Consider the following 24,742-nt stretch of genomic DNA (forward strand, 5'->3'; position numbering starts at 1 on the left):
CCCTCAACCTTTCCTCATAAGACCTACCCTCCAAACCAGGCAGCATCCTGGTAAATCTCCTCTGCACTCTTTCCAGCGCTTCCACATCCTTCTTATAGTGAGGTGACCAGAACTGCACACAATATTCCAAATGTGGTCTCACCAAGGTCCTGTACAGTTGCAGCATAACCCCACGGCTCTTAAACTCCAACCCCTCGTTAATAAAAGCTAACACACTATAGGCCTTCTTCACAGCTCTATCCACTTGACTGGCAACCTTTAGAGATCTGTGGATATGGACCCCAAGATCTCTCTGTTCCTCCACAGTCTTCAGAACCCTACCTTTGACCCTGTAATCCACATTTAAATTAGTCCTACCAAAATGAATCACCTCACATTTATCAGGGTTAAACTCCATTTGCCATTTTTCAGCCCAGCTTTGCATCCTATCTATGTCTCTTTGCAGCCTACAACAGCCCTCCACCTCATCCACTACTCCACCAATCTTGGTGTCATCAGCAAATTTACTGATCCACCCTTCAGTCCCCTCCTCTAAGTCATTAATAAAAATCACAAAGAGCAGAGGACCAAACACTGATCCCTGCGGCACTCCGCTAGCAACCTGCCTCCAATCCGAAAATTTTCCATCCACCACCACCCTCTGTCTTCGATCAGACAGCCAGTTACCTATCCAATCGGCCAACTTTCCCTCTATCCCACACCTCCTTACTTTCATCATAAGCCGACCATGGGGGACCTTATAAGAACATAAGAGAAATAGGAGCAGGAGTAGGCCATCTAGCCCCTCGAGCCTGCCCCGCCATTCAATAAGATCATGGCTGATCTGACGTGGATCAGTACCACTTACCCGCCTGATCCCCATAACCCTTAATTCCCTTACCGATCAGGAATCCATCCATCCGCGCTTTAAACATATTCAGCGAGGTAGCCTCCACCACCTCAGTGGGCAGAGAATTCCAGAGATTCACCACCCTCTGGGAGAAGAAGTTCCTCCTCAACTCTGTCTTAAACCGACCCCCCTTTATTTTGAGGCTGTGTCCTCTAGTTTTATCTTCCTTACTAAGTGGAAAGAATCTCTCCGCCTCCACCCTATCCAGCCCCCGCATTATCTTATAAGTCTCCATAAGATCCCCCCTCATCCTTCTAAACTCCAACGAGTACAAACCCAATCTCCTCAGCCTCTCCTCATAATCCAAACCCCTCATCTCCGGTATCAACCTGGTGAACCTTCTCTGCACTCCCTCCAATGCCAATATATCCTTCCTCATATAAGGGGACCAATACTGCACACAGTATTCCAGCTGCGGCCTCACCAATGCCCTGTACAGGTGCATCAAGACATCCCTGCTTTTATATTCTATCCCCTTCGCAATATAGGCCAACATCCCATTTGCCTTCTTGATCACCTGTTGTACCTGCAGACTGGGCTTTTGCGTCTCATGCACAAGGACCCCCAGGTCCCTTTGCACGGTAGCATGTTTTAATTTGTTTCCATTGAGATAATAATCCCATTTGTTATTATTTCCTCCAAAGTGTATAACCTCGCATTTCTCAACGTTATACTCCATTTGCCATATCCTCGCCCACTCACTCAGCCTGTCCAAATCTCTCTGCAGATCTTCTCCGTCCTCCACACGATTCACTTTTCCACTTATCTTTGTGTCGTCTGCAAACTTCGTTACCCTACACTCCGTCCCCTCCTCCAGATCATCTATATAAATGGTAAACAGTTGCGGCCCGAGTACCGATCCATGCGGCACGCCACTAGTTACCTTCCTCCAACCGGAAAAACACCCATTTATTCCGACTCTTTGCTTCCTGTCGGATAGCCAGTCCCCAATCCACTTTAACACACTACCCCCAACTCCGTGTGCCCTAATGTTCTTCAGCAGCCTTTTATGGGGCACCTTATCAAACGCCTTACTAAAATCCATGTATATGACATCAACTGCCCTACCTTCATCAACACACTTAGTTACCTCCTCAAAAAATTCTATCAAATTTGTGAGGCACGACTTGCCCTTCACGAATACGTGCTGACTATCCCGGATTAATCCGCATCTTTCTAAATGGTCGTAAATCCCATCTCTAAGGACCTTTTCCATCAATTTACCAACCACCGAAGTAAGACTAACCGGTCTATAATTACCAGGGTCATTTCTATTCCCTTTCTTAAACAGAGGAACAACATTCGCCATTCTCCAGTCTTCTGGCACCATCCCCGTGGACAGCGAGGACCCAAAGATCAAAGCCAAAGGCTCTGCAGTCTCATCCCTTGCCTCCCAAAGAATCCTAGGATACATTTCATCAGGCCCAGGGGACTTATCGACCTTCAGTTTATTCAAAAGTGCCAGGACATCCTCCCTCCGAACATCTATTTCCTCCAGCCTATTAGCCTGCAACACCTTCTCTTCCTCAAAAACATGGCCCCTCTCCTTGGTGAACACTGAAGAAAAGTATTCATTCATCACCTCGCCTATCTCTACTGACTCCATACACAAGTTCCCACTACTGTCCTTGACCGGCCCTAACCTCACCCTGGTCATTCTTTTATTCCTCACATAAGAGTAAAAAGCCTTGGGGTTTTCCTTGATCCGACCCGCCAAGGACTTCTCGTGTCCCCTCCTAGCTCTCCTAAGCCCCTTTTTCAGCTCATTCCTTGCTAACTTGTAACCCTCAATCGAGCCATCTGAACCTTGTTTCCTCATCCCTACATAAGCTTCCCTCTTCCTTTTCACAAGACATTCCACCTCTTTCGTGAACCATGATTCCCTCACTCGGCCATTTCCTCCCTGCCTGACAGGGACATACCTATCAAGGACATCCAGTATTTGTTCCTTGAAAAAGTTCCACTTTTCATTAGTTCCTTTCTCTGACAGTTTCTGTTCCCAACTTATGCCCCCTAATTCTTGCCTAATCGCATCATAATTACCTCTCCCCCAATTGTAAACCTTGCCCTGCCGTACAGCCCTATCTCTCTCCATTGCAATAACAAAAGACACCGAATTGTGGTCACTATCTCCAAAGTGCTCTCCCACAACCAAATCTAACACTTGGCCCGGTTCATTTCCCAGTACCAAATCCAATGTGGCCTCACCTCTTGTCGGCCTATCCACATATTGTGTCAGGAAACCCTCCTGCACACACTGCACAAAAACTGCCCCATCCGAACTATTTGACCTACAAAGGCTCCAATCAATATTTGGAAGGTTAAAGTCCCCCATGACAACTACCCTGTGACCCCCACACCTATCCATAATCTGCTTAGCAATTTCTTCCTCCACATCTCTATTACTATTTGGGGGCCTATAGTAAACTCCTAACAACGTGACCGCTCCTTTCCTATTTCTAACCTCAGCCCATATTACCTCAGTGTGCAGATCCCCCTCAAAGTGCCTTTTCGCAGCCGTTAAACTATCCTTGATTAACAATGCCACTCCTCCACCTCTTTTACCAGCTTCCCTACACTTAGTGAAACATCTATATCCCGGAACGTCCAACAACCATTATTGCCCTTGCTTTCCAAAGTGATTTCCTGTTAAACATTTCTCGTCTTCCTGTTCATAATTGGAATCCCTCTTTCCCCCCCAATTTAAATTCACAATATTGTCAGTGTAACTGATTCTCAGTAGATATCATCTATGCCCATTACAGGTATTTATGGACAGTTACAAAGTGAACATTTGTAGGTCTTAGCTGAGGGGGGAGAACCTTTGAAAAGATGAGTGACTTGGTATTTACCTGATAGCGTAGTAAATAGCAATATGGTTGGCATGTCCACTCACTCCATCTTCATCAAAAGTCAACAGCTGTAAGAGCAGAATGAAGGATGAACAGTCTGTCAGTGAGAACATTACCCAGAAAGTGCCGCCTCCAAAGTGGGGGAAGTGATGCTTTGGTTCTGAGCAGAATCAGAGTTGACTGCTCTGCTGTTTCTGCTATTCTGCACAATTAGAGTTTATTGCAAATGACGTCAGACCCCACTTGGAGTACTGTGCTCAGTTCTGGTCCGCCTCATTACAGGAAGGATATGGAAAAGATTGAAAGGGCGCAGAGGAGATTTACAAGGATGTTGCCTGGATTGAGTGGCATGCCTTATGAGGATAGGCTGAGGGAGCTCGGTCTTTTCTCCTTGGAGAGACGTAGGATGAGAGGAGACCTAATAGAGGTATATAAGATGTTGAGAGGCATAGATCGGGTGAACTCTCAGATGCTTTTTCCCAGGGTGGAAATGTCTGCTACGAGAGGACACAGGTTTAAGGTGCTGGGGGGTAGGTACAGGGGAAATGTTAGGGGGAGTTTTTCACACAGAGGGTGGTGGGGAGTGGAATCGGCTGCCGTCAGGGGTGGTGGAGGCAAACTCAATCGGGTCTTTTAAGAGACTCCTGGATGAGTACATGGGACTTAATAGGATGGAGGGTTATAGGTAGACCTAAAAGGTAGGGATATGTTTGGCACAACTTGTGGGGCCGAAGGGCCTGTTTTGTGCTGTAGTTTTCCATGTTGCGTCTTGGAAGTGCAGCAGAGAGGGAGAGATTCGCGAGAGGAGTGCTGCGGGTAAGCGCTGTTATTTTTAACTTACTTTTTCGCGGGTTTTTTCTTTAAAAATATCTAAACCCGGAAGTGGTCGCGCAGGGAGGTCTGGGAGAGAGAGATTTTTTTTTTCCCCAATAAATTGGAACAGAGAGGAATCCCGATACTCTACACTTGTAGAGTATCCCACCCTCCCTCCTCCTCTAACCTAAAAAAAAGACCCAGTGAGAGCAGGGCTTTGGAGAAAACAGGAGGAGGAAAGGTAAGTTTAAAATTTTCATTCACTTTTTTTTTTCCCTGTGTGTTTAAAGGGGCAATTATGAGTGTGAGGCCAGTATGTTGTTCCCAATGTAGGATGTGGGAGGTCCTGGAGGCTCCTAGCCTCCCGGACGACCATATCTGTGCTGGGTGTGTTGAGCTGCGGTTCCTAAGGGACCATGTTAGGGAACTGGAATTGCAGCTCGAGGACCTTCGCCGGGTTAGGGATAGTGAGGAGGTCATTGACAGGAGCTATCAGCAGGTGGTCACACCGGGACCACGGGAGGAGGGTAACTGGGTAACAGTGAGGAAGGAGAAAGCTCAGTTGATGGTGAGCACCCCGGTGGATGTGCCCCTTAATAATAAGTACTCCTGTCTGAGTACTACTGGGGTGGACAGCCCACCTGGGGGAAGCAGCGGTGGCAGTGTCTCTGGAGCTGAGCCTGGCCCAGTAGTGCAAAAGGGTAAGGAAAGGAGGGTAGTGCTAATTGGGGACTCTACGGTGAGGGGGTCAGATAGGCGTTTTTGCGGACACAGACGGGACTCTCGGATGGTGGTTTGTCTCCCTGGTGCAGGGGTCCGGGATGTCTCTGGTCGAGTCCCAGAAATCCTGAAGGGGGAGGGAGAGGAGCCGAAGGTCGTGATGCATATAGGTACTGCTGACATAGGTAGGAAGAGGGAAGGGGTCATGAAAAGAGAATATAGGGAGTTAGGTAGACAGCTGAGAAAGAGGAATGCAAAGGTAGTAATCTCGGGATTGCTGCCTGTGCCGCGGGAGAGTGAGAACAGGAATCGGTGGAGAATGAATGCATGGCTGAGGGACTGGAGCAAGGGACAAGGATTTGGGTACTTGGATCATTGGGACCTCTTTAGGGGCAGGTGTGACCTGTTTAAAAAAGACGGGTGGCACTTGAATCCCAGGGGGACCAATATCCTGGCGGGAAGGTTGGCTAAGGCTACTGGAGAGACTTTAAACTAGAAAGGTTGGGGGGAGGGAATCGAAATGAGGGGACTGAGAGCGAGGAGGTTAGCTCGCAAATAGATAAGGAATGTAAACAGGGTAAGAGGGAGGTTAGACGAGAGATGGAGAAGAGAAGTGCTCAGGCTGAAGGTCTGAGATGTGTCTATTTTAATGCCAGGAGTGTAGTGAATAAAGTGGATGAGCTTAGAGCGTGGATTGCTGCTTCGAATTGTGATGTGGTGGCCATTACGGAGACTTGGATGTCTCAGGGACAGGACTGGGTGCTTCAGGTGCCGGGTTTTAGATGTTTCAGGAAGGACAGGGAGGGAGGCAAGAGAGGGGGGGGAGTGGCACTGTTGATCAGGGATAGTGTCACGGCTGTAGAGAAGGTGGACGCCGTGGAGGGATTGACTACGGAGTCTCTGTGGGTGGAGGTTAGGAACAGGAAGGGGTCGGTAACGTTGCTGGGTGTTTTCTATAGGCCGCCCAATAGTAACAGAGATGTTGAGGAGCAGATGGGGAAACAGATCCTGGAGAGATGTAGGAATAACAGAGTTGTCATGATGGGAGATTTTAATTTCCCAAACATAGATTGGAATATCCCTAGGGCTAGGGGTTTGGATGGAGAGGAGTTTGTTAGGTGTGTCCAGGAGAGTTTCCTGACACAGTATGTGGATAAGCCTACTAGAGGAGAGGCTGTACTTGATCTGGTGCTGGCTAATGAACCTGGACAGGTGGAGGATCTCTCGGTGGGTGAGCATCTTGGGGATAGCGATCATAATTCTATCTCCTTCACGATAGCATTGGAAAGAGATAGGATCAGGCAGGCTAGGAAAGTGTTTCTCTGGAGTAAAGGGAAATACAGTGTCATCAGGGAGGAAATTAGACGGGTAAATTGGAAGGAGGCATTCTTGGGGAAAAGTACCGAAGGAAAGTGGAGGATTTTCAAGGAATGTTTGTCTGGAGCTCTGCATGACAACGTTCCGATGAGACAGGGGGGTGTTGGTAGGGTACGGGAACCGTGGTGCACGAAGGTTGTGATGAACCTGGTGAATAAGAAAAGAGAGGCGTACAGAAGGTTCAGAGAGCTAGGAGGTGTTAAGGATTTAGAGGAGTATACGGGATGTAGGAAGGAGCTTAAGAAGGAAATTAGGAGAGCGAGAAGGGGTCATGAGAAGGCCTTGGCGGGTAAGATTAAGGAGAATCCCAAGGCTTTCTACAAATATGTCAAGAGTAAAAGGATGAGATGTGAAGGCATAGGACCCTTAAAAGGTGAAGGGAGAAAAGTTTGTGCGGAACCGTTAGAAATGGCGGAGCTGCTCAATGAATACTTTACCTCGGTATTCACGGTGGAAAGGGATCTGGGTGGTTGTACTGCTGGTTTGCGGTGGACAGAAAGGATCGAGCATGTGGACATAAAGAAAGAGGATGTGTTGGAACTATTGAATGGCATCAAGGTTGGTAAGTCGCCGGGACCGGATGGGATGTACCCCAGGTTACTGTGGGAGGCGAGGGAGGAGATTGCGGAGCCTTTGGCGATGATCTTTGCATCGTCGATGGAGACGGGAGAGGTTCCGGAGGATTGGAGGATTGCAGATGTGGTCCCTATATTCAAGAAAGGGAACAGGGACAGCCCGGGAAATTACCGACCGGTGAGTCTAACCTCAGTGGTTGGTAAGTTGATGGAGAGGATCCTGAGAGACAGGATTTATGATCATCTAGAGAAGTTTAGTATGATCAAAAGTAGTCAGCACGGCTTTGTCAAGGGCAGGTCATGCCTTACGAGCCTGGTTGAGTTCTTTGAAAATGTGACCAAACACATTGACGAAGGAAGAGCGGTGGATGTGGTCTATATGGACTTCAGCAAGGCGTTCGATAAGGTCCCCCATGCAAGACTTCTTGAGAAAGTGAGAGGGCATGGGATCCAAGGGGCTGTTGCCTTGTGGATCCAGAACTGGCTTGCCTGCAGAAGGCAGAGAGTGGCTGTGGAGGGGTCTTTCTCTGCATGGAGGTCAGTGACCAGTGGAGTGCCCCAGGGATCTGTTCTGGGACCCTTGCTGTTTGTCATTTTCATAAATGACCTGGATGAGGAAGTGGAGGGATGGGTTGGTAAGTTTGCTGACGACACCAAGGTAGGTGGTGTTGTGGATAGTTTGGAGGGATGTCAGAAGTTGCAGCGAGACATAGATAGAATGCAAGACTGGGCGGAGAAGTGGCAGATGGACTTCAACCCGGATAAGTGTGTGGTGATCCATTTTGGCAGATCCAATGGGATGAAGCAGCAGTATAATATGAAGGGTACCATTCTTAGCAGTGTAGAGGATCAGAAGGACCTTGGGGTCCGGGTCCATAGGACTCTTAAATCGGCCTCGCAGGTGGAGGATGCGGTCAAGAAGGCGTACGGCGTACTGGCCTTCATTAATCAAGGGATTGAGTTTAGGAGTCAGGAGATAATGCTGCAGCTTTATAGGACCCTGGTTAGACCCCACTTGGAGTACTGCGCGCAGTTCTGGTCACCTCATTACAGGAAAGATGTTGAAGCCATTGAAAGGGTGCAGAGGAGATTTACAAGGATGTTGCCTGGATTGGGGGGCATGCCTTATGAGGATAGGTTGAGGGAGCTTGGTCTCTTCTCCCTGGAGAGACGAAGGATGAGAGGTGACCTGATAGAGGTTTACAAGATGTTGAGAGGTCTGGATAGGGTAGACTCTCAGAGGCTATTTCCAAGGGCTGAAATGGTTGCTACGAGAGGACACAGGTTTAAGGTGCTGGGGGGTAGGTACAGAGGAGATGTCAGGGGTAAGTTTTTCACTCAGAGGGTGGTGGGTGAGTGGAATCGGCTGACGTCGGTGGTGGTGGAGGCAAACTCGTTGGGGTCTTTTAAGAGACTTCTGGATGAGTACATGGGATTTAATGGGATTGAGGGCTATAGATAGGCCTAGAGGTGGGGATGTGATCGGCGCAACTTGTGGGCCGAAGGGCCTGTTTGTGCTGTGGCTTTCTATGTTCTATGTTTCTATAAGTTCATTGTTTAATATGGAGAACCTTGTAAACATCCACAGTGGCATCCAGTTAAAGATAGAAAAATGCATTAATTGCTGAACCATCTTTTGTATACTCAGTGGCATGTGGGTTATTGTTAGACTTTAAGTAGATGTTTTTGAAATGCATTAGGAAATATTTTGATCCAATTGCCAATAAAAGAGATATTCCCAATATCAATGTATAAGATCAATCAGAAATGGTTAGGCTCGTTTTTCAACAAATTGCAGTAACACTGATAAAGCAGATGGTGGAGCTGTTCGAGGCAACAGCAAGGCATGAGGACAAGTTTGCCTCTGACTTCTCACTGCAGTGAAGAATGGGTTGGATGAAGGGAGGGGAGGGATAGGGCCACGCATAGAAACTAGAAGCTGATCATTAAATTCAATATCCTGATCCCCCCTTCCTCCCATATCCCTTGATCCCTTCAGCCCCAAGGGCTATATCTAATTTCTTCTTTACCCACTCCATCTCTCTCTGTTCCCCTTTCTTCTCATCCTTTATTTCTCGGTCTGCCATTTCTTCGGATAGGTTATCCATTCATATTCACTACAAGTTCATGGACTCCTTCAGTTACCTTGACAACACTTCCTCACACCTAGCTTCCAATCTACTAGTTTCTATGTCTCCATTGCACCTGTTTGGATGATGCACTCTGCTGTAGCAGTAATATATCTTGCACTTTCCTCAAGCGCGGATTCCTCCCCACTCCCCCGCCGTGGTTCACAGGGCCCTTCACTGTGTCCAACGTCACACTGTCCAACTTCAAATTTCTCTCCAGCCTGGAGCAGATGTCCTCAACCCTGGCACTGGGCAGGCAACACAGCCATCTAGAGTCTCGCTCTTTGCTACACATAACAGTATCAATCCCCCTCACTATACTGTCCCCTACCACTACATTCTTATGTGCTTCCCCCACAAGTGGCTTCCTGTACCACAGTGCCATGGTTAGTCAGCTCATCCACCCTGTGGCCCCCACTCTCATCCAAACAAACTGAAAGACTCTCAAACCAGTTGGACATGTCGGGCTGAATGGTCTCCTTCTGTCCTGTAATCATTCTCTGATTTGAAGAACAACATCAAATCGCCTCAGCAGAAGGGAGTTCAAAATAAGGAACCCAAGGCGAAAGACCAAGAAGCATCTGCATTCCTCCTGGAGCCAAATCTGCACACTGATCAATTGAAGCAAACTGCCATGAGGAAGCAAGGCAGTGTGTGAACTCACCAGGCTGATGTGATGCATCTGGATGTGTTTGAGGATAAGCACTGCAATGAGCTCTGAGTCCCACTGCACTCCTGGATTATCTGGAAGATATCTGGGGAAAATAAATCAGGAAATGGAATCGTTGAAATAATGATAGAATGGTAAATCACAGATCTTGTTCATTGCATCAACTTCGGGCTAATGTGTCCCTCCACACAACATTTGAATAAATCCACTCCTGTTCACTCTCCCTCCTTTAATATAGTTCTTTTTCAAACCACGAACATTTATGGCCTCTTGCTTTAAGAATGATTTTCTGTGGGGAAGCACTATTTAACCATACCATGCAACAACTTTTTTTATACCAACAACTTTAAAAAAAAATTCATTTATGGGACATGGGCATCTCTGGCTGGTCAGCATTTATTGCCCATCCCCAATTGCCCTTGAGAGGTGATGATGAGCTGCTTCTTGAACTGCTACAGTCCATGTGGTGTAGGTACACCCACTGTGCTGTTACTGAGGGAGTTCCAGGCTTTTGACCCAATGACAGTGAAGGAACGGCGATATATTTCCAAGTCAGAGGGTGAGGGCTTGGAGAGAAACTTACAGGTGGTGGTGTTCCCATGTACCTGCTGCCTTTGTCCTTCTAGATGGAAGCGGTTGTGGGTTTGGAAGGTGTTGCCGAAGGAGCCTTGCTGCGTTCCTGCAGTACATCTTGTAGAAACATAGAAACTAGAAGCAGGAGGAAGCCATTCGGCCCTTCCAGCCTGCTCCGCCATTCATTTTGATCATGGCTGATCATCGAATTCAATATCCTGATCCGCCCCTTCCTCCCATATGCTTTGATCCCTTTAGCCCCAAGAGTTATAGCTAATTTATCCTTGAGATCAGACAATGTTTTGGCTTCAACTACGTTCTGTGATAGTGAATTCCACACATTCACCACCCTCTGGGTGAAGAAATTTCTCCTCACCTCAGTTCTAAAAGGTTTACCCCTTATCCTCAAACTATGACCCCTAGTTCTGGACTCCCCCATCACTGGAAACATTCTTTCTGAATCTACCCTGTCTAACCCTGTTAAAATTTTATAAGTTTATATGAGATCCCCTCTTACTCTTCTAAACTCCAGTTAATATAATCCTAATCGACTTAGTCTCTCCTCGTACGACAGACTTGCCTTTCCAGAAATCAGCCAGGCGAACCATCACTGTACTCCTTCTGTAGCAAGGAAATCCTTCCTCAGAAAAGGACACCAAAATTGCAAACAATACTCCAGGTGTGGCCTCACCAATGCTCTGTACAATTGTAGCAAAACATCCCTATCCCTATACTCAAATCCTCTCACTATGAAGGCCAACATACCATTTGCCTTCTTTACTACCTGCTGTAACTACGCGCTTACTTTCAGTGACTGATGCACAAGGACTCCAAGGTCTCGTTGAGTATCCACCTCTCTCAATTTACACCCGTTAAAGTAATAATCTGTCTTCCTATTATTGCTACCAAAGTGAATAACCTCACATTTATCCACATTAAACTGCATCTGCCATGCAGTTATTTAAGAGTGTAAGAGTAACCCGGAAGTAGCCCGGGCGCGGGGTCACGTGGGCGGACATTTTGTAGTTCCTTAAGCGCGCAAAGTATAAAAGGGAGGCCGCAGTGTACAGCGGGCAGCGTCAGGAGCGGGCAGGGGAGTGAGTGGGAAGCAGAGTGAAAGCTGTAAGGGCTTTGGCTCACAGGGCTTCGGGGGGAAAGGACAAGCAGGGGTGAGTTTCTTTCTTTTAATTTCTAATTTACTTTTCTCTGTGTACCTTGGTAGAAAGGGTGAAATATGAGTGTGAAGCCAGTGTGTTGTTCGCAGTGCAGTATGTGGGAGGTCCTGGAGGCACCTGGCCTCCCGGACATCCACATCTGTGAGGGGTGTGTCGAGCTGCGGTTCCTGAGGGCCCGTGTTAGGGAGCTGGAACAGCAGCTCGGGGATCTTAGGCTGATGAGGGAGAATGAGGAGGTGATAGACGAGAGCTATCATCAAGTGGTCACACCAGGGCCACGGGTGGAGGCCAAGTGGGTGACGGCCAGGAAGGGTAAAGCTCGGGTGATTGAGAGCACCCCGGTGGGTGTGCCCCTACACAACAAGTACTCCTGCCTGAGTACTGTTGGGGGGGACAGCCCATCTGGGGGAAGCAGCAGTGGCCGTGTCTCCAGGGTGGAGTCCGGCCCTGTAACGCAGAGGGCTAAGGAAAAGACGAGGAAGGCAGTATTAATCGGGGACTCGACAGTCAGGGGGATGGACAGGTGATTTTGCGGAGGCAGGCGGGAGTCTCGCATGGTGGTTTGCCTCCCTGGGGCTGGGATCCAGGATGTCGCTGGGCGAGTCCCAGAAATCCTGAGGTGGGAGGGAGAGGAGACGGAGGTAGCGGTACATACTGGTACCGCTGATGTGGGTAGGAAGGGGGAAGGGGTCATGAAAAGAGAGTATAGGGAATTAGGGAGACAGCTGAGAAGGAGGAAAGCAAGGGTAGTAATCTCAGGATTGCTGCCTGTGCCACCGGAAGGTGAGGGCAGGAATGGAGTGAAGTGGAGGATGAATGTGTGGCTGAGGGACTGGTGCAGGGGGCAGGGATTCAGGTTCCTGGACCATTGGGACCTCTTCAGGGGCAGGTGTGACCTGTACACAAAAAACGGGTGGCATTTGAATCCCAGGGGGACCAGTATCCTGGCGGGAAGGTTGGCTAAGGCTACTGGGGAGAGTTTAAACTAGATAGGTTGGGGGGAGGGGATCAAAATGAGGTGACTGAGAGTGAGGAAGGTAGCTCGCAAAACAGAGAAGGGTTATAGGCAGTGCAAGAGGGCGGATGGACAGGGAATAGAGAAGGGGAGAGCTCAGACCAAAGGATTGAGATGTGTTTACTTTAATGCCAGGAGTATAGTGAATAAAGGGGATGAGCTCAGAGCGTGGATCGATGCCTGGAAGTATGATGTGGTGGCCATTATGGAGACTTGGATGTCTCAGGGACAGGACTGGATACTCCAGGTGCCGGGATTCAGAAGTTTCAGGAAGGACAGGGAGGGAGGCAAGAGAGGGGGTGGAGTGGCACTGCTGATCAGGAATAGTGTCACAGCTGTAGAGTAGGTGTATGCTGTGGAGGGATTGTCCACCGAGTCTCTGTGGGTGGAAGTTCAGATTGGGAAGGGCTGGTCACTTTGCTGGGAGTTTTCTATAGGCCGCCCAATAGTAACAGGGAGGTGGAGGAGCAGATAGGGAAACAGATCCTGGAGAGATGCAGTAATAGCAGAGTTGTTGTGATGGGAGACTTTAATTTCCCAAACATAGATTGGAATATCCCTAGGGTAAGGGGATTGGATGGGGAAGAGTTTGTTAGGTGTGTTCAGGAGGGTTTCCTGACACAGCATGTGGACAAGCCTACAAGAGGAGAGGCTGTACTTGATCTGATACTGACCAATGAACCTGGACAGGTGTCAGATCTCTCAGTGGGAGAGCATCTTGGGGATAGCGATCATAACTCTATCTCCTTTAGGCTTGCATTGGAAAAAGAGAGGATCAGGCAAGCAAGGAAAGTGTTTATATGGAGTAAGGGGAAATATCAAGACATTAGACAGCAAATTAGAGGAGTAAATTGGAAGGAGGTATTCTCGGGGAAATGTACTGAAGAGAGGTGGCAGTTTTTCAAGGAATGTCTGTCTAGAGTTGTACAGGACAACGTTCTGAGCAGACAGGGAGGTGTTGGTCGGTTAAAGGAACCGTGATGCACGAAAGCTGTGCGGGACCTAGTCGAGAAGAAAAGGAAAGCGTACAAAAGGCTCAGAGAGCTTGGTGAAGATAGGGATTTAGAAGAGTATACGGCTTGTAGGAAGGGACTAAAGAAGGAAATTAGGAGAGCCAGAAGGGGTCACGAGAAGGCCCTGACAGGTAGGATTAAGGAGAACCCTAAGGCGTTCTATAAATATGTGAAGAGTAAAAGGATGAGACGTGAAGGAATAGGGCCTATAAAAGGTGAAGGCGGGAAAGTCTGTACGGAACCAGTAGAAATGGCAGAGGTGCTCAATGAGTATTTTGCCTCGGTTTTCACAGAGGAGAAAGACCTGGGTGGATGTACTGTGGGCGTGCGGTGGACTGAAAGGATTGAGCATGTGGACTTTAAGAAAGAGGTTGTGCTGGAATCTTTGAATGGCACCAAATAGATAAGTCGCCGGGTCCGGATGGGATGTACCCCAGGTTACTGTGGGAGGCGAGGGAAGAGATTGCAGAGCCTCTGGCGATGATCTTTGCGTCGTCGATGGAGACGGGAGAGGTGCCGGAGGATTGCGGATGTGGTTCCTATTTTCAAGAAGGGGAATAGGGATAGCCCAGGTAATTACCGACCGGTGAGTCTAACCTCAGTGGTTGGTAAACTGGTGGAAAAGATCCTGAGGGACAGGATATATGAGCATTTAGAGAGGTTTAGTCTGCTCAAGAATACTCAGCATGGCTTTGTCAAGGGCAGATCGAAAATGTGACTAAACACATTGACGAAGGGAAGGCGGTAGATGTGGTTTATATGGATTTTAGCAAGGCGTTTGATAAGGTCCCCCATGCGTGGCTTCGAGAAAAAGTGAGAGGGCATGGGATCCAAGGGGCTGCTGCCTGGTGGATCCAGAACTGGCTTGCCAAAAGGAGGCAGAGAGTGGGTATAGATGGGTCTTTTTCTAAATGGAGGTCAGTCACCAGTGTCCTAGGGATCTGTTCTGGGACCCTTGCTGTTTGTCATTTTCATAAATGACCTGGATGAGGAAGCGGAGGGAAGGGTTGGTAAGTTTGCCGACGACACGAAGGTCGGTGGGGTTGTGGATAGTCTGGAGGGATGTCAGAAGTTACAGAGGGACATAGATAGGATGCAAGACTGGGCGGACAAGTGGCAGATGGACTTCAACCCAGATAAATGCGTCGTGGTCCATTTTGGTAGGTCAAATGGGATGAAGGAGTACAATATTAAGGGAAAGACTCCTAGTACTGTAGTGGATCAGAAGGACCTTGGGGTCCGGGTCCATAGAACTCTGAAATCGGCCCCGCAGGTGGAGGAGGTGGTTAAGAAGGCGTATGGTGTGCTGGCCTTTATCAATCGAGGGATTGAGTTTTGGAGTCCGGGGATAGTGATGCAGCTATATAAGACCCTCGTCAGACCCCACTTGGAGTACTGTGCTCAGTTCTGGTCGCCTCACTATAGGAAGGATGTGGAAAAGATTGAAAGGGTGCAGAGGAGATTTACAAGGATGAATGCTGGATTGAGTGGCATGCCTTATGAGGATAGGCTGAGGGAGCTCGGTCTTTTCTCCTTGGAGAGACGAAGGATGAGAGGAGACCTAATAGAGGTGTATAAGATGTTGAGAGGCATAGATCGGGTGGACTCTCAGAGGCTTTTTCCCAGGGTGGAAATGGCTGCTACGAGAGGACACATGTTTAAGGTACTGGGGGGTAGGTACAGGGGAGATGTTAGGGGGAAGTTTTTCACACAGAGGGTGGTGGGCGAGTGGAATCGGCTGCCGTCAGTGGTGGTGGAGGCGAACTCAATAGGGTCTTTTAAGAAACTCCTGGATGAGTACATGGAGCTGAATAGGATGGAGGGTTATAGGTAGGTCTAGAAGGTAGGGATGTGTTCGGCACAACTTGGGGGCCGAAGGGCTTGTTTGGGCTCTAGTTTTTCTATGTTTCTATGCAGATGCCCACACACTCAGCCTGCCCAAATCATGCTGAAGCACCACTGCATCCTCCTCACAACTCACCCTCCCACCCAACTTAATATGATCTGCAAATTTGGAGATAATACTTTTAGTTCCCTCTTCCAAATCATTAATATATAATGTGAACAGTTGGAGTCCTAGCACAGATCCCTGTGGAACTCCACTAGTCACTGACCCTGCCAATCAGAAAAAGACTCATTTATGCCAACTCTTTGCTTCCTATCTGCTAACCAGCTTTCTATTCATCTCAAGACATTACCTGCAATCCCATGCGCTTTAACTTTACATAGTAGTCTGTTATGTGAGACTTGGTCGAAAGCCTTCTGAAAGTCTAAATAAACCGCATTCACTGGTTCTCCTCGGTCAACTCTACTAGTTACATCCTTAAAGAATTCCAATAGATTCATCAAGCATGATTTCCCTTTTGTAAATCCATGCTAACCTTGTCTGGTTATACCACGGCATTTCAAATGCTGAGTTATGAAATCCTTGATAATTGACTGTAGCAACTTCCCCAGTACCGACGTTAGGCTCAATGGTCTATAGTTCCCTGTTTTCTCTCTATCTCCCTTTTTGAATAGCGGACTTACATTAGCTACTCCAATCTACATAGAACAGTACAGCACAGAACAGGCCCTTCGGCCCATGATATTGTGCCAATCTGTAGGAACTATTCCAGAGTCCAAAGAATTTTGGAAAATAAATGTAAATAGATGGTACATACGGAATTACAGAGGCTCAGGGGCGGTGACTGGTATTACACAGGCTCAGGGCAGTGACTGGTATTACACAGGCCCAGGGGCAGTGACTGGTATTACACAGGCCCAGGGGCAGTGACTGGTATTACACAGGCCCAGGGGCAGTGACCGGTATTACACAGGCTCAGGGGCAGTGACCGGTATTACACAGGCTCGGGGGCAGTGACCGGTATTACACAGGCCCAGGGGCAGTGACTGGTATTACACAGGCCCAGGGGCAGTGACCAGTATTACACAGTTTTGGGGCGGTGACCGGTATTACACAGGCTCGGGGGCAGTGACCGGTATTACACAGGCTCGGGGGCAGTGACCGGTATTACACAGGCTCAGGGGCAGTGACCGGTATTACACAGGCTCGGGGGCAGTGACTGGTATTACACAGGCCCAGGGGCAGTGACTGGTATTACACAGGCCCAGGGGCAGTGACCAGTATTACACAGTTTTGGGGCGGTGACCGGTATTACACAGGCTCGGGGGCAGTGACCGGTATTAACATAGAACATAGAACAGTACAGCACAGAACAGGCCCTTCGGCCCACAATGTGCCGAGCTTTATCTGAAACCAAGATCAAGCTATCCCACTCCCTATCATCCTGGTGTGCTCCATGTGCCTATCCAATAACTGCTTAAATGTTCCTAAAGTGTCTGACTCCACTATCACTGCAAGCAGTCCATTCCACACCCCAACCACTCTCTGCGTGAAGAACCTACCTCTGATATCCTTCCTATATCTCCCACCACGAACCCTATAGTTATGCCCCCTTGTAATAGCTCCATCCACCCGAGGAAATAGTCTTTGAACGTTCACTCTATCTATCCCTTTCATCATTTTATAAACCTCTATTAAGTCTCCCCTCAGCCTCCTCCGCTCCAGAGAGAACAGCCCTAGCTCCCTCAACCTTTCCTCATAAGACCTACCCTCCAAACCAGGCAGCATCCTGGTAAATCTCCTCTGCACTCTTTCCAGCGCTTCCACATCCTTCTTATAGTGAGGTGACTAGAACTGCACACAATATTCCAAACGTGGTCTCACCAAGGTCCTGTACAGTTGCAGCATAACCCCACAGCTCTTAAACTCCAACCCCCTGTTAATAAAAGCTAACACACTATAGGCCTTCTTCACAGCTCTATCCACTTGAGTGGCAACCTTTAGAGATCTGTGGATATGGACCCCAAGATCTCTCTATTCCTCCACAGTCTTCAGAACCCTACCTTTGATCCTGTAATCCACATTTAAATTAGTCCTACCAAAATGAATCACCTCACATTTATCAGGGTTAAACTCATTTGCCATTTTTCAGCCCAGCTTTGCATCCTATCTATGTCTCTTTGCAGCCTACAACAGCCCTCCAGCTCATCCACTACCCCACCAATCTTGGTGTCATCAGCAAATTTACTGATCCACCCTTCAGCCCTCTCCTCTAAGTCATTAATAAAAATCACAAAGAGCAGAGGACTAAGCACTGATCCCTGTGGCACTCTGCTAGCAACCTGCCTCCAATCCGAAAATTTTCCATCCACCACCACCCTCTGTCTTCGATCAGACAGCCAGTTACCTATCCAATTGGCCAACTTTCCCTCTATCCCACACCTCCTCACTTTCATCATAAGCCGACCATGGGGGACCTTGTCAAACGCCTTACTAAAATCCATGTATATGACATCAACTGCCCCACCTTCATCAACACACTTAGTTACCTCCTCAAAAAATTCAATCAAATTTGTGAGGCACGACTTGCCCTTCACAAATCCGTGCTGACTATCCCGGATTAATCCGCATCTTTCTAAATGGTTGTAAATCCCATCCCTAAGGACCTTTTCCATCAATTTACCAACCACCGAAGTAAGACTAACTGGTCTATAATTACCAGGGTCATTTCTATTCCCTTTCTTAAACAGAGGAACAACATTCGCCATTCTCCAGTCCTCTGGCACTATCCCCGTGGACAGCGAGGACCCAAAGATCAAGGCCAAAGGCTCTGCAATCTCATCCCTTGCCTCCCAAAGAATCCTAGGATATATTTCATCAGGCCCAGGGGACTTATCGACCTTCAGTTTATTCAAAAGTGCCAGGACATTCTCCCTCCGAACATCTATTTCCTCCAACCTATTAGCCTGTAACACCTTCTCTTCCTCAAAAACATGGCCCCTCTCCTTGGTGAACACTGAAGAAAAGTATTCATTCATCACCTCTCCTATCTCTACTGACTCCATACACAAGTTCCCACTACTGTCCTTGACCGGCCCTAACCTCACCCTGGTCATTCTTTTATTCCTCACATAAGAGTAAAAAGCCTTGGGGTTTTCCTTGATCCGACCCGCCAAGGACTTCTCGTGTCCCCTCCTAGCTCTCCTAAGCCCCTTTTTCAGCTCATTCCTTGCTAACTTGTAACCCTCAATCGAGCCATCTGAACCTTGTTTCCTCATCCCTACATAAGCTTCCCTCTTCCTTTTCACAAGACATTCCACCTCTTTCGTGAACCATGGTTCCCTCACTCGGCCATTTCCTCCCTGCCTGACAGGGACATACCTATCAAGGACACGCAGTATTTGTTCCTTGAAAAAGTTCCACTTTTCATTAGTGCCTTTCCCTGACAGTTTCTGTTCCCAACTTATGCCCCCTAATTCTTGCCTAATCGCATCATAATTACCTCTCCCCAATTGTAAACCTTGCCCTGCCGTACGGCCCTATCCCTCTCCATTGCAATAACAAAAGACACCGAATTGTGGTCACTATCTCCAAAGTGCTCTCCCACAACCAAATCTAACACTTGGCCCGGTTCATTTCCCAGTACCAAATCCAATGTGGCCCCACCTCTTGTCGGCCTATCCACATATTGTGTCAGGAAACCCTCCTGCACACACTGCACAAAAACTGCCCCATCCGAACTATTTGACCTACGAAGATTCCAATCAATATTTGGAAAGTTAAAATCCCCCATGACAACTACCCTGTGACCCCCACACCTATCCATAATCTGCTTAGCAATTTCTTCCTCCACATCTCTATTACTATTTGGGGGCCTATAGTAAACTCCTAACAACGTGACCGCTCCTTTCCTATTTCTAACCTCAGCACATATTACCTCAGTGTGCAGATCCCCCTCGAAGTGCCTATCCGCAGCCGTTAAACTATCCTTGATTAACAATGCCACTCCTCCACCTCTTTTACCAGCTTCCCTACACTTACTGAAACATCTATACCCCGGAACGTCCAACAACCATTCTTGTCCTTGTTCTACCCACGTCTCCGTAATGGCCACAACATCGTAGTCCCAAGTACCAATCCACGTCCCAAGTTCATCTACCTTGTTCCGGATGCTCCTTGCATTGAAGTAGACACACTTCAACCCACCTTCCTGTCTACCGGTACCCACCCTTGACCCTGATACCTTCCCCAATACCTCACCACCCTCACTGACTTCTGGACTACAACTCCTTTTCCCACTCCCCTGACAAATTAGTTTAAACCCCCCTGAAGAGCTGTATCAAATTTCCCTCCTAGGATATTGGTGCCCCTCTGGTTCAGGTGCACCCCGTCCTGTTTGTACAGGTCCCACCTTCCCCAGAATGTGTTCCAATTATCCACGTATCTGAAACCCTCCCTCCTACACCATCCCTGCAACCACATATTTAACTGCACTCTCTCCCTGTTCCTCAACTCGCTATCACGTGGCACCGGCAACGTACCAGAGATGACCACATGTTTTGTCTTGGCTCTCAGCTTCCAGCCCAGCTCCAGAAATTCCTGCTTTAAATCCCCGTCCCTTCTCTTACCTATGTCGTTGGTACCAATGTGTACCACGACTTGTGACTGTTTCCCCATCCCCCTTCAGAATCCGGAAAACACGGTCTGAGACGTCACGGACCTTGGCATCCGGTAGGCAACAGACCATCCGTGAGTCTGCCACAGAACCTCCTATCTATCCCTCTAACTAACGAGTCCCCAATAACAATTGCCCTCCCGCTCTGCCCCTTACCCTCCCGAGCCACAGAGACGGACACAGTGCTGGAGATCCTCTCACTGCGGCTCACCACTGGTATGTCGTCCCCCTCAATCGTATCCAAAGCGGAATACTTGTTGCTAAGGGGAATGACCACAGGGGATCCCTGCACGGACTGCTTCCTCCCAGCCCCTCTCACCGTCACCCATCTGTTTTCATTCCTCGGAGTAACTGTATTCCTAAAGCTTCTGTCTATGGCCACCTCTGCCTCCCTAATGATCCTAAGTTCATCCAACTCCAGCTCCAGTTCCCTAACACAGTTTTGGAGGAGCTGCAGATGGGTGCACTTCCCACAGGTGTAATTAGCAGGGACACTGACGGAGTCCCTCACCTCAAACATAGTGCAAGAGGAACACTGCACTGCCTGCATACCCATCCCCTCTAGATACCTTGCCAGTACCAGGTGGGAACAGCAAAAATGAATTAAACTCACCCCTACTCGCCCTTTCTGCCTAAGCCCTGTGAGCAAAAGCCTTATAGCTCACACTCTGCTTCCCACACACTACACTGCCCGTTCCCGACGCTGCCCGCTGCATACTGCAGCCTACCTTTTATACTTCGCACGCTTAAAAAACCCTTCCCAGACTCCTTGGCAGCCCACTTCCGGTTTTCACTTTAAACTTAAGAAAAATACTACGACAAAAGTAAAGGCAAAAAAAAAAACACACACTAGCTGATGAATTAAATAAATAAATAATTCAATCAATCTCTCACCAGCACTCCTGCCTCCAATCACTCCCGCTCAGCTTGCTCCAGTGGTATTACACAGGCTCCGGGGCAGTGACTGGCATTACACAGGCTCGGGGCAGTGACCGGTATTACACAGGCTCGGGGGCAGTGACCGGTATTACACAGGCTCGGGGGCAGTGACCCGTATTACACAGGCTCGGGGGCAGTGACCGGTATTACACAGGCTCGGGGGCAGTGACCGGTATTACACAGGCTCGGGGGCAGTGACTGGTATTACACAGGCTCGGCGGCAGTGACCGGTATTACACAGGCTCGGGGGCAGTGACCGGTATTACACAGGCTCGGCGGCAGTGACCGGTATTACACAGGCTCAGGGGCAGTGACCGGTATTACACAGGCTCAGGGGCAGTGACCGGTATTTCAAATCTTTGTGGACTGTGGCTAACATCAGAGACTGAAGGACGGATGGAAATGTGTACTTCACATCTGAACTGGGGGCTGGGGAGAAAAAGATATTATTTTTTGAAGAAAACAAAAAAGAAGCAAATAACCTGGTGAAAGGTCAGGCGGTGTCTTCGGTATCAGTACTTGTCAAGTTGCTGTATTTGTTCACTAACAGTGGCTGAAAAGGCAGCCAGTGCAAGCAGCAGGAACCCAAGAAGCAATGAGGCAGACCTAAACCACTTTGGACAGATATAGGTCATGTGAGTTCAAAGATAAATAGCTACAGGCAACAGTTTGAGCATCAAATTTCAAACACCCAAATATGGTGCAACATGTCATCTATAGGAAGGTTCATTAAAGGAGTAGCATTACTGTGAACATCAAAAACAGGCTTTCCTGTTGGCTTCATGCTCTCGGGTGACTATATGCTGTTGCAGTAATCATTTAGCAATGAGAAATGAGAGCAGTAAATCAGATTATTGCGAACTGCAAATTGCAAGAGGATTCTATTTTAAGATGGCTTCAGAACTGTGTGTAGGAGGAAGTGACAAAAACGGTTGATGAAGGAAGGGCCGTGGATGTCGTCTATATGGATTTCAGTAAGGCATTTGACAAAGTCCCACATGGCAGGTTGGTTAAGAAGGTTAAGGCTCATGGGATACAAGGGGAAGTGGCTAGATGGGTGGAGAACTGGCTTGGCCATAGGAGACAGAGGGTAGTGGTGGAAGGGTCTTTTTCCGGCTGGAGGTCTGTGACCAGTGGTGTTCCGCAGGGCTCTGTACTGGGACCTCTGCTATTTGTGATATATATAAATGATTTGGAAGAAGGTGTAACTGGTGTAATCAGCAAGTTTGCGGATGACACGAAGATGGCTGGACTTGCGGATAGCGAAGAGCATTGTCGGGCAATACAGCAGGATATAGATAGGCTGGAAAATTGGGCGGAGAGGTGGCAGATGGAGTTTAATCCGGATAAATGCGAAGTGATGCATTTTGGAAGAAATAATGTAGGGAGGAGTTATACAATAAATGGCAGAGTCATCAGGAGTATAGAAACACAGAGGGACCTGGGTGTGCAAGTCCACAAATCCTTGAAGGTGGCAACACAGGTGGAGAAGGTGGTGAAGAAGGCATATGGTATGCTTGCCTTTATAGGACGGGGTATAGAGTATAAAAGCTGGAGTCTGATGATGCAGCTGTATAGAACGCTGGTTAGGCCACATTTGGAGTACTGCGTCCAGTTCTGGTCGCCGCACTACCAGAAGGACGTGGAGGCGTTAGAGAGAGTGCAGAGAAGGTTTACCAGGATGTTGCCTGGTATGGAGGGTCTTAGCTATGAGGAGAGATTGGGTAGACTGGGGTTGTTCTCATTGGAAAGACGGAGAATGAGGGGAGATCTAATAGAGGTGTACAAGATTAGGAAGGTTATAGATAGGGTGAACAGTGGGAAGCTTTTTCCCAGGTCGGAGGTGACGATCACGAGGGGTCACGGGCTCAAGCTGAGAGGGGCGAAGTATAACTCAGATATCAGAGGGATGTTTTTTACACAGAGGGTGGTGGGGGCCTGGAATGCGCTGCCAAGTAGGGTGGTGGAGGCAGGCACGCTGACATCGTTTAAGACTTACCTGGATAGTCACATGAGCAGCCTGGGAATGGAGGGATACAAACGATTGGTCTAGTTGGACCAAGGAGCGGCACAGGCTTGGAGGGCCGAAGGGCCTGTTTCCTGTGCTGTACTGTTCTTCTTTGTTCTAGGTTCCTCTAACACATTTTGAATATATCCCCAAGTCCTTTAAGAGTTCCCACGCAGAAAAGGAATAAATCTTTAGATGTGCCGAGCCTGTCAATACTAAGTGATCAGGAATAAATTGATCTGCCATTGACTCATTACATTTCACAAAGGAAACAAATAATTAAAAAGTAAAGTGAAATCTTCCCCTGACCTGAGGAATATTAATGAGTGGACATTATTTAACCCATCCAGCTTTCTGGTGTCTGAACATCAGGCGCTGCTGATATATTAGAATCCTTTAATCCCAGTCACAACAGTTCAAAACTCAGATGAAGCTGGGATTATTCAAGCATTTCTCCAGTGTTTGAGGCAGCAGACTTTGGGAACCACAGCCTCTTTTACAAGTTTTATGAGTGCAATTTTTCCTGGAATTATCATTTTATTTTAGAAATATTATCAGCTCACTGCACCCAGAATATGATCCAATTCATGCAAGAATACAGAAATGTATTTTTGGCTATTTGACTAAGTGCTGACCATTGAATTTATAATCACAAAAAGTCAATAATTATCTATGCAGATTAATATATTTATTACTTGGGTACAGTTAACCAGTAACTGTAATTAGTTATTTGCTATTCAGAAATAAAGCAGTAACCATGTATCCTGATTAACATATGGTGACTGGTTACATGTGCAGGTTAGGCTGATTGGCCATGTTAAATTGACCCTAGTGTCAGGGGGAGTAGCAGGGTAAATTAGGGTTACGGGAATAGTGCCTAGGTGGGATTGTGGTTGGTGCAGACTCGATGGGCCGAATGGCCTCCTTCTGCACTGTAGGGATTCTATGATGTGTATAAAATACTCGTTGATATTAGCACTGTGGTATCTGTATTGCTCTTGTTCTTCTGAAATTTCGCTTACGCTGAACTTTTCTCCATTTTATGCTGCTGGATTTCTGACATTAAAGGGAAAGTAGTTCTTACAGATTCAAAAGTGGTTTTAACTCAACACAATGGATTGTTTGACACTCCTCCCAGAGGTTCCGTAAGCACTGAACCAAATGGATCAGGTGGATTCCAGGTTCTATTCCTTGTCTGGGCAATTTCAATTGGTCGTAGCTGGGTGTGATAATTAGCCTGAACACCTCAGAGTGAGAGACAATGTGGGCATCCTGATCCCTGTCTTGTCATCGTTACTGGAAAGTACAAAGATTCGGCAAAGATCTCCTCTACTGACAGATTCGATGACCACTTAATATCACATTACTATGTTCAGTTACTGTATGTTTGGCACAAAGGATTGAAATGTTTTAAACAAAAGATTTAAGTGTATGAAACGAGTTGTGTGTGTGGCAGATCTGTAGAAAGTCTTA

General features: G+C 47.8%; 1 protein-coding gene across 4 annotated transcripts in view; it reads right to left on the reverse strand.

Moving 5' to 3' along the window:
• The window catches only part of pigl (phosphatidylinositol glycan anchor biosynthesis, class L), an 84,074-nt gene that overhangs the window by 19,728 nt on the left and 39,604 nt on the right, over window positions 1-24,742 (reverse strand). For 2 of the 4 annotated variants that reach the window (XM_078224583.1, XM_078224580.1), the window contains exons 3-4: window positions 10,020-10,110; window positions 3,742-3,809 (exon numbers count right to left, since the gene is read on the reverse strand). In XM_078224583.1, the coding sequence (XP_078080709.1) occupies window positions 3,742-3,809; window positions 10,020-10,110 (159 nt within the window). The remainder of the gene's footprint in view (window positions 1-3,741; window positions 3,810-10,019; window positions 10,111-24,742) is intronic. The other 2 variants (XM_078224582.1, XM_078224581.1) reach the window with 1 other exon arrangement.

This window comes from Mustelus asterias, chromosome 12, assembly GCF_964213995.1.
Source record: "Mustelus asterias chromosome 12, sMusAst1.hap1.1, whole genome shotgun sequence".
Lineage (NCBI taxonomy): Eukaryota > Metazoa > Chordata > Chondrichthyes > Carcharhiniformes > Triakidae > Mustelus > Mustelus asterias.